Source organism: Coturnix japonica, chromosome 1, assembly GCF_054131305.1.
Source record: "Coturnix japonica strain WE chromosome 1, WE-NBRP24, whole genome shotgun sequence".
NCBI classification, from domain to species: domain Eukaryota; kingdom Metazoa; phylum Chordata; class Aves; order Galliformes; family Phasianidae; genus Coturnix; species Coturnix japonica.
In genome coordinates, this window is record NC_140663.1 from 121,290,103 (window position 1) to 121,300,442 (window position 10,340).

The following is a 10,340-nucleotide window of genomic DNA, read 5'->3' on the forward strand; positions in this document are numbered from 1 at the left end:
TTAAAGAATTTCTACATTTGAGATGAAGAAAATAAGTAATGGTTTGGGATTGTTTAAAGTAGCACGTAGATCAAGACTGGACAACTTACGAGAATAGCCATCCAGTGCCAGTTTAAATCTTCTTTCAAGGCAGAAAATGGAGAAAGCAGACACAAAAACCTGAAGCAAGCAAATCTATCTATATAAACTAATCAATACAGTCTCAACCTCCTCTTTTATCCAAACTGCACATTCCTTGCAAGCCCTCTGTATCAGCGCTGGAGCATGAGGCAATGCTACAAGTCAATGAAGGAACTGTTAGAACTGAAGATTAGCCTTGAAAAAGAAAAAAAATCAGCAGCTTAGAGGGACATGAAACCACAGTGTTGGTATTGCATTCATAATGGAGTTATTCACACACAGAACTGAATAACCTTTAGCAGTGCTACATACCAGAATCTTGGCAAGCAACTACCTAAATGTGCATCCGTGGAACATACAGGAATTTTAAACAGGATTTTGTATTTCCCCATCTACTTCAACATAATCAAGGCTCAGAGATGAGCCCTGCTAAGGCACCCTTAATATTGTTGAAACACTTGTTTCCTAAATGCAATTCTAAGCAAAAAGAACACTTACTAGTGCAGTTAGAGAACTTGTGCTCTGAAAAAGAGATCAGCTTGAAGCAAGCCTGCTTCCTGCTTCTAATGTACTAATAGGCAGCTGCATGCATCTAAGGTGATTGATTACTTTCTTAAAGTGAAGCGTTAAGGTCAGAGCAGTCAGTAGGTCGCTACAAAACTAGCAAGAGCAACATTGACAGAGCACTGAAAGAAAATAACTCAGAGCAGCTGGACCATCTTCTAGGAAAGAATGAAAAAGTCAACATTAGAATTAAAATAATTTTATTTCAATGTACACGAACTGAAGTAAAATGTAATTATTGTTGTTTAAACTTACTTGCAGGGTTATATTGCTGGGCTGGCCCAATGGCATTCTCCACTACAAGGCAGCAAGAACTAACTAGACTCACTTCATTGTTTTTGGGGCCAATTCAAAGTACCACCTCAGAAAGAGCACCTCCAGCACACAGCAAACCATCATTTTGAAAATGAAAGGAAAATTCAACTCTTCACCTCCTCAGAACATTGACATCACATTCCAAAGATGCTCTCTTGAAAATTCAGTCCGTTACTGAAGAAACAGTACACAGAACGCTGCGCTATATCTAAACAGATTGAGGTTTCTCCTGAATTCTTTTCTCTAGCCTACTCTCTTGTACAAAGCATCTGCTAAAAAATTCACACATTCAAAACCATGTAATTATACCAACCTGCTGTACAACTTACAGTGCAACGTGGTTAAGTTATGCAGTGTCGTGACATGGCACCATGAGGTAAGCGATCCTCTGTTAAGATATTCAACTTCTGTACTAATAATGGTGATTTACTGACCATAAATAGTTGTAAGTCTAAAGAGGACTGGGAGATGAACAGATAGGGAAAAATCAAATTGCTTCTTGTGTCCTTTAATGAAGATAATTAAAAAAAAAATAGAACTTGAATTCAATGAAAACAATAGGAAGTAGTTCTTGACACAACGCATTGTGTACTCCTTGACAAATGAAGTGGAAGCTAGAAAGATGTAAGGATTAAAAAGATCGTTTTTCTTTTTATCCAACAAACGCTTTCTGAGTTCCCCAAGCCATAAACTGCTCCAACTACTTCCTGGGGAAGCATCACTATCTGCTTATCCTGTTTTTACTCTTCCTTTGCATCTGCTTTGGGCCACTGAGCTGTATATAGGGCCAGGTGGACCTTTGGTCTGACTTGGTACAGCCATTCCTAGCAGTTACTTCACAACATCTCATACAGTTAGACAAAGTTCATTGTTTGCAACACGTGACTTAGTTAGGACTTTGATTTTTGAGTTACAAATGACTTCCAAAAGAGAAAAAAAAAATATTTAGGCTCTCTTCTGATATGACCCAGTTGTATAAAACTGTATAGAAAAGTGAGCATTATGTGCAGATGTAATGAAAAGCAATAAGATTTATAAAAATCATCCTTAAAAATGTACCAAGCATAAACAAAACATGATTTATAAACAGGTTTAGTTGTTCTAGTCATCGTCGGAATCTGAATCATATTTCTTCCCTCTGATGGTCTTCTTATCCAACTTCGTAAAGCTTGTTCCAAATTTCTTTTGGCTTTGAAAAGGTGGCTCCATCAAGTTTCCACTAGAAAAAAAGAGAGAAGTTGTTAATCAAAGCCCTGTTTATGCAGGTGGAAAGTAGCACCTCCAGTTGCCTGTCCCTCCAGAAGAAGAAAATCACAAACATCAGGCAAACACAATCCCTGCTCCTTAAAGCCACTCTGAGTAGTACTGTGCAATTGCTAGCAGAGCATATCCTTATTTAACACTGTGCACAGCTTAGGAGGCTGTGGAAGAGCCCACACATCAGTACGCACATGACCTTGTAGGGGTCTTCTCACCAGTGTGTAGGGTGAGAGGTTTGCATGTCAGCAATAGCAAGTGAGCAATTAGAACTTTCTGGAATTAGCTACAGAAGGCTGTTTGAAAATGTGTTATTAACGCTTCGTAAATAACATGTTGAAGCTATCGACCCTAAATACAAAGCTCACCAACTTCTAGTTAATTACATGTCAGTAATTAGTCAATACACCATCTGAATCCAGATTTTACTCAAATTGATGTGACCAGTTTTCCTCCTAAATATCCTTTCACCATCTGTCATCTCACATATACTGAAGGAAAAAAAAACAAACCATGAAAAACACCTGTTTTCAGACTGAGAGAGTGGGACACTGCATTCAGAGCCATGCAGAATCATTTCTAAATGGACATGTCCAGGAATGATCTCTTGGGCTATGCAGATATAGTGGCTCACTTTGCAAAGCCAGAATACCAAACTTAAGAGCGTGGAAAAAAAAATGAACAAAATGTCCTCCTAAAAGCAGAATACACTGTACTATGAGTCAAGCAGAAAGTACAATTATGCAGTGAAGCCAATGTACTAAAATTCTGCCAATTCAGCACAGCTTGGTACAACTCCACTCAATCATTTCCCCCATAAAGGGGTGCTGCTGTCTATATGTATATATATAGAGAGAGAGATAGATATATTCACTGAAGTGAATCAAAATGCTCAAACTTTACTGTGTTGCAGCTGCGATGAGCTCGTTTAGAAAGGATTATATTAACATGAGCCAACCAGGTAAGCTATTCTATTCACCTGCAGCAGAGATGCTATTTCATAGCTTGAACCAGTGATTTGAGGACCTGGTAGGAAGGCAGGGCCAACCCAGGGGAGCTCAGGTGCATGGAACGCCTGAGTGACCAGGAGGGGTGCTGAATTTAAACAGCTTCTTTCCCTTGTTTCTGTTTCATACAACAGAATCACATAACGACCTGGGTTGAAAAGGACCACAAAGATCATCCAGTTTCAACCCCCTGCTATGTGCAGGGTCACCAACCAGCAGACCAGGCTGCCCAGAGCCACATCCAGCCTGGCCTTGAATGCCTCCAGGGATGGGGCATCCACAACCTCCTTAGGCAACCTTGAACTCATTTGTGCCTTAATCATGCAGTGCATCAGTTAAAGTTACAAACTTCTAGATTCTTGTCTGCAAGCATGTTCTTGCATTGTATCTTAAAAAAAAAAAAAAAGCAATCACAAAACTCTTAATTACCTGTAATTAATTATATCTGCACAGCCTAATCTCCATTCTAAGGTCTCTGTAGTGAAGTCATCGGTGTTACCAAGATCAGTGAAGCCAACAATATAGTCTTGTGTTTTTCCATCTTTTATTAGTGCTACAGTGGGAATTACTTTGATACGCAGTCTCTCACACAAGAAAGGAGATTTTTCTGCATTTAACTTCAAGAATTTAGTCTCAACGTGTTTTTTTGCCAATACAGTCAAATGCTTGTCCATTATTTGGCACCTGTGGGGGGAAAAAAAAACCATATGAAACATTAGTATCAACAAGGTGACAAACACATACTTCACAAGAACAATAACAGCAAAGAGCTCTTTCCATCATGTTGCTTCTTTAGACATCATCTTTAAGATCAAAAATTTAGTTCCAAGAGAAGCTGTGCTCAAAGGGATGCCAGACCTAACGACAGAACAATACCCTGGAGCACCTTCATTGCACAATTACATCATGCATTTCTATTGTTTCTTCTTAATTTTACCTCAAACCCTCTTTCACTTTTTATTGATGAAACTTCCTCCAGACCTCTATGTTACTCCTGCTTTAGCTTCATTGCTTGTGTGCTCAAAACTTCCCAGTAATAAACTTTATAACAGTCACAGCCTCCAACACTGAGATACAGTAACTCACTGTACAGAAAAAGATGTATTTGCACAGAATTCTACTCAAAATACTGTTGAGATGGCAGAAAGATACAGACTTGCCACTTGCAACCTCCAACCTCTGAACTTTCTTCTTGAAGTGGTTTGGCTCACCTGCACAAGTCAGTGGTGTGATTATCCTTAACTAAAGGAGAGGTATGAAGATCAAAAAGCTGGAGTGGACAAGGATGAAAGCAACTTGATAATGTGGATGGTAAACCTGACATGCTTAACTTCAAAGCTGGTTATCAGCATTACATGTTTTACAAAGAACTTTGTCTAAAGTTCCTTTTCCTGTCTGACACTACACATTTAATTGGTTCAAGCAACAACAAGATAATCCACACCAGTTTTAAGCTACTTATTTGCACCCACTCCAACAGCTTCATGTCATTCTTGTGCAGGGGACCCCAGAGCTGAACACAGCACTGCAGGTTGGGGGGTCACATGAGAAACTCAGAAAAACCTTATTTTATTACATCTCTATTTCACTCAGAAAACCTAAGATGCAAATACATTGCTGCATGATCTGGATTTGACCTTTTTTTCTATTTCTTACACTGAAGCTGTCCCAGTTTATGTTCCATAAATCAGACAATGTAATTTGGGGGAAGAGAAAGGACAACTGGCTCCTCCTTCAACAAGCAGTGCAATCTGCAATTGCACTTCAACAGAAAGCACTGAGATAAACCATCTAGGAACAGCTTACAACCCAGAACTTCTGGAATTCCTCCACAGCAGTAGGAGATCTTTTAGGTTACAATTCCAAGTCAGGACATTTTCTCAGATCTAGGCCTCTCACAATCTGAAGAAGTGACATAATTTAATAATAAAAGAAGGTAAATCTGTTTATGGTACAGGCCAAAAGAGAATGCAGCTGTAACTGGTATCCAGAAACCCTTTCAAAGTCAAAACCTTGAATTCTAAAGATGCCTACAGAGGTTTGTGTTTATATTCTGATTTTGTTTGTCAATACTTCCCAGAATATCTCCATCTGAAATAATGAAAGTGATCTTTCAGAAGCTGCTACTCTTATGTGGTCACTAAATGAAGAGACCTGTGCCCCTCAAGCTAAATCAACAACGGCCCGCAGCACTGTCTCATGTACTTAAAGAAAGATGCATAATTGATTACAATATAAATGTGTAAGAGGGTATTAATCATGGCCAAGTCACATTCACCTCACTTAAAAAAAATTTTTGGGAAGGAAGCAGGAATTGGAAAATCATGGAATCTGAATACTCCTAAAGATCTGAATTTACTTAAGAGACTTCTCTTAGAAGTGCTTTTGTATACAAATATAAAGAGGGGGTTTCATGAACATCAGTTATTTACTATACCTGAAAGTAGTATCTCTATAGAAATGGCAAACCACGTTTTTACTTTCTTTGACTTCTTGGAAAAAGTCTCTCTCACTTGGGATTTCTCTGTATTCTCCATGTCCTTTAGAAAGCCACTCCTTAGGGAAAACAAAAGGAAATCATTAGTATAGATTTAGTTAGCCCTGCATCTGCTGTGCCAGCATGACGGCTTTTAAGAACCAAAAACAAAGAAAAAAAATTAGAAGGGACTTCAGCGGGAGCCCATCTCATACAGAAATAGGTAGAAGGCAGGTGGCTGAGATGTGAGGTACCTTACATGCTTGTAAACACAAGTCTTGTTCCAAGTTGCACAGATCCCTCTCAGTGAGATTAGACCAGTTCAAAGCAGAAATTCCTCAAGCTAAAAACTATAAACGTACAGCTTGGTCTACTTTACATTGCTTTGCACAAAGAAAAAAGAAAGAACAACAAACGGCTTCCATGGCAGTGAAAATTAATGATAGCACATTAGTAAGAAATTCTTCACTGTCAGAATGGTGTGGCAGTGGTACAGGCTGCCCAGGTGGCCTGCTCTGGGAAATAGGCAAAGTAAGGCTGGATAGGTCTTTGAGCAGCCTGATTTACTGAGAGTTGTCCCTGCCTGCAGCAAGGTGCTTGGACTTCAAAGGTTCCTTCCAACCTAAACCGTTCTATGGTTCTAGAACAAAAAGCAACCAACCAACCAACAACCTACAAGTATAATCATACGAAGAAATTATCACGATGCAAATCAAGGTCTGACTTATTTTTCCAGAATAGCACGGGGCACCTTGATTTTTACTCAGTAGTAAACTACTCCAAATTGCATTTGAAAATGCAAGAGAACAGTGACATGAGATCAACTGATAGAAGTACATTTTTGCATGCGAACTTCCATATGCCCATATCTTAGAACGCCCAAGTGACATGACTTGAAGGAAAAAAAGGAAAACGCTGGAACAGAATATAACTGTTAAAGATAAGTAAATAGCAAAACTCCTTTTCTGCTTTCATGTGTGGAGAATCAAAGCCATTAACACTGCCTCTTGTCCAACACTCCAACCATTCAACATTTTACTGCATTCCCAATTGAAAACGTGGCATGAATCACCACAACCAAAGGATCTCCTCTCAATCCAGTCCCCTTCATCCTGCCCCAGGCTATTTCTCTTTCCAGGTTTGCAAGGAGTAAGTTAAGAAAACTATAGCTTCCCTATTTAGAATTTAGGCCTCACACCATATGTTAGAGAAACACAGAAGTTGGAAGGGACTTTCGGAAACCATAAATCCAACCCCCTACTAAAGCAGGTTTGACTACAAAGCATCCAGGATATCCTTTGGATATCTCCAGAGAAGGAGACACCCCAACCACTTAGGATAGCTCTTTTCAAAGCTCTGTCACCCCCAAATGAAGAGGTTTTTCCTTATGCTCATATGGAACTTCCAGTGTTTCAGTTTGCGCCTGTTTCCTCTTGTTCTGTCAGTGGACACCACTGAAGTCCAGGGCTGCAATTCTACTTAATGCCCTGCTTCTTTCACACAAGATCCTGAACTCTACCATGTTATAGTTGCTGCAGCCAGGGTCATCTCCAGCCTTCACATCCCCAAGCAAACCTTTTTAAGCAGAAGGTCCAGCATCACACATCTTGTTGGCTCAGCCACCATCTATATCAGAACGTTACCAGCAACACTTTACATGAACCCTCTGGACTGCATGTGCTCAGCTACGTTTCTTTTTGATGTTCACTGCAGGATGCCAGTACGGTTTCTCCTTACAAGCCTTGGTCATGGGTGTCTATAGCTGTAAGAGCTTTGTATTTTTTTAGTTGTGAAGGGTGGAGACAGAACTGGAGCCCTGATTTTGTGGGTTACCAGCGACTAAGGTGCTGCTTTCAGCCTGGAGAAGAGGAGGCTCAGGGGAGACCTTATTGCTCTCTATAACTTCCTGAAGGGAGGTTGTAGTGAGCTGGGGGTTGGCCTCTTCTCTCGTGTAGTCGATAACAGAACTAGATGGAATGGTTTTAAGCTGCGCCAGGGGAGATTCAGGCTGGACATTAGGAAGTATTACTTCTCAGAAAGGGTAGTCAGGCACTGGAATGCACTGCCCAGGGAGGTGATGGAGTCACCGACCATGGGAGTGTTCAAGAAACGTTTGGATGTTGTGTTGATGAATATGATTTAGCTGGGAAGTATTGGTAATGGTTGGACTAGATGATCTTCCAGGTCTTTTCCAACCTTGATAATTCTATGATTCTGTGATTCAACCCTACCCACACCTCCTCAGCTGCTCTAACGATGACTTAGGAATCGTTGCATCTCCCTCCTCACCCTGCGGTCTTCTCAATTTCAAGACCCCCTTTACACACTTCAGTCCCCACTCTACTTGCTGCTGCAGAACATGCCTGCACTGGAAGTGATAATCTCAGAGAATATATTACTAAAACCTTGTGATTTCAGGAAGAACTATGCTGACGACAACTTCTGGGGGAGCAGGAAGACCATAGTTTAGCAAAAAATGCTAGGAAACAAAGCAGAATTTCTTCCTGCAATAAGAAATGAAAAGTCATACAAAGCCAACGTTTCATTAGATTAGAAGAAACATGACAACCAATAAGCCTGTTTTACTGTACAAATCAAAAGCCTACATTAGTATAAGAATTACTTGTTTCTGCTGCTGGGCCTTTTTCAGTGCTTCAAGTCTCCTTTGTTTCAGGTGTTCCAACTCATCTTCATCCATTTGGTCGAGCTTCTGCATTTCAGCATCCAGATGTTCCTCCACTACCTTGGCAGTCTGAAGTATTTCATTCTCCAGAACTTTCTGAAGTATTTCAACAGATGTATCAGCAGCCATTTTGAAGTATAAAGGTGATCTCCTCAGAGCTGTGGAAACAGATACACGGCGTGAGCACTTTAAGTTAAAAGCTTTATCTCCATAGCTTGCAGTTTATACCCTACAGAAACAAAATGTTACTGTTTAAAGGCAGTGGACACAGTTATTTTCTACATTGCAACAATGAACATGAATAGCAACAAAGATTCCAGTCAAGTCACAGAATCACAGAATGACCGGGGTTGGAAGGGACCTCAAGGATCATGTAGTTCCAACCCCAATTAATAAGTCCTATTATTGCCATGCCAGACCATGGCACTTTTGAAAGTATGCAGGAAAATGAAAATAAAACATTAAAATTAATTAGCTCCAAGGTAACAGTCATCCTGAACCAGGCCCATATGCCTTTAACTAATATCCTGAAGCTAGAAGATGCAATCAGAAAGCTCCAACTTGCTAGGAAGACACATAAGATGCCTCAGAATGTCTAAGCAGGGCTCAGTGTAATCTTTCAGTAGTCTAAATGCATTTATTTTAAGTACTTGACATATATTAACATATTTAAACACAAATTAACACCCTTCCCCCTTAGCCAAAAGGGGAAACATGCAACTGCAATTGCTTTAGGTCAATACGATGCTTCAATTAATAAAAGATAGCTGTTATTGCAAGCATCACCTTATAGCAGTCACAGAATCACAGAATTGTAGGGGTTGGAAGGGACCTCTAGAGATCATCGAGTCCAACCCCCCTGCCAAAGCAGGCTCCCTACACCACGTCACACAGGTAGGCGTCCAGGCGGGTCTTGAATATCTCCAGAGAAGGAGACTCCACCACCTCCCTGGGCATTTATAAACCTGGATCAAGTCCCCTCTCAGCCTTCTTTTCTCAAGGCTAAACAGACCCAGTTCCCTAAGTCTCTCCTCATAGGGGAGATGCTCCAGGCCCTTCACCATCTTAGTGGCCCTCATGTCCTACACACGGCACGGGCAGAGCCTCGTCGCTCTGCAGCACCGGACCTTTGTTAGTGATTATTCTCTATCTCCTACAAGTATTTCGAGGTAAGGAGCTCACCGGCACAGGGCAGAGATAGATCTTCACGACAGGGGCGGAGGCGAGTCCTGTGCTGCTGGAACAGCCGCTGCTTTGGCTTCTGAAGAAACAGGAAGGCGGTTAGTCAGCCCTTCCGCTCTCCACCACAACTCGGTCCCCAACAAACGTTCCTATAGCAAAAGCTGCACCATAGAAGAGCACAAGGATAAAGCTACAGCCCCGCTGGGCCGGGAGGCACCGGCGTAGCCGCTCCCGGCAGCGACTGCCCGCCCACCTGCTTGGGGGAGCGGCCCCACTGACAAACAGAGACCACCCGTTCTCACCCAGCTCCTATTGAGCTCAGTGATGGCCCCACAGCCGCCTTGACCACCTCAGGGCCCCCTTAACCACCTCAGGGCCCCCTATAACCACCTCAGGGCCCCCTATAACCACCTCAGGGCCGCCATATCCCCACAAACCCCACCACAGACACTCACCCCCTCCGCCAACACTCCCCTCACTCCCGCCCCGCCCCGTCACGCTCTGTCAGACTATCGCGATAGCCAGAACTGATCGCGATGTGGGCGGAGCTAAGCGCCTTCCCGCACGCTCATTGGTCAGGATGGCGGACACGGAAGCGACAGTGACGAAGGCCCCGCCGCACTTCGCCTTCCGGCCGCCAGGGGGCGCTGTGGGCGCTGTGCTCGTTATGCTCGCCGCCGCTCTGGCCGTGGCGGCGCGGGGCAGGCCGGGACGGCGTGGAGGAGGCGGGGCAGGC

The 10,340-nt window shown here is 42.3% G+C and overlaps 1 protein-coding gene across 4 annotated transcripts; it reads right to left on the reverse strand.

Moving 5' to 3' along the window:
* Positions 1–867: 867 nt before the first annotated feature.
* Positions 868–10,107, reverse strand: TXNDC9 (thioredoxin domain containing 9). 4 transcript variants are annotated; one of them, XM_085533399.1, is made up of 6 exons: positions 10,063–10,107; positions 9,605–9,686; positions 8,363–8,580; positions 5,701–5,819; positions 3,693–3,947; positions 868–2,218 (listed from the first exon to the last, which is right to left on the reverse strand). In XM_085533399.1, the coding sequence occupies exons 3-6, from the start codon at positions 8,549–8,551 to the stop codon at positions 2,101–2,103; spliced, it is 681 nt and encodes a 226-aa protein (XP_085389525.1). In that variant the 5' UTR covers positions 8,552–8,580; positions 9,605–9,686; positions 10,063–10,107; the 3' UTR covers positions 868–2,100. The 4 variants fall into 4 exon arrangements, with proteins under 4 accessions (XP_085389525.1, XP_085389508.1, XP_085389518.1 ...); XM_085533382.1 differs by having other exon boundaries at positions 9,605–9,683; positions 10,060–10,107; XM_085533392.1 differs by having other exon boundaries at positions 9,605–9,765; positions 10,060–10,107.
* Positions 10,108–10,340: the final 233 nt, after the last annotated feature.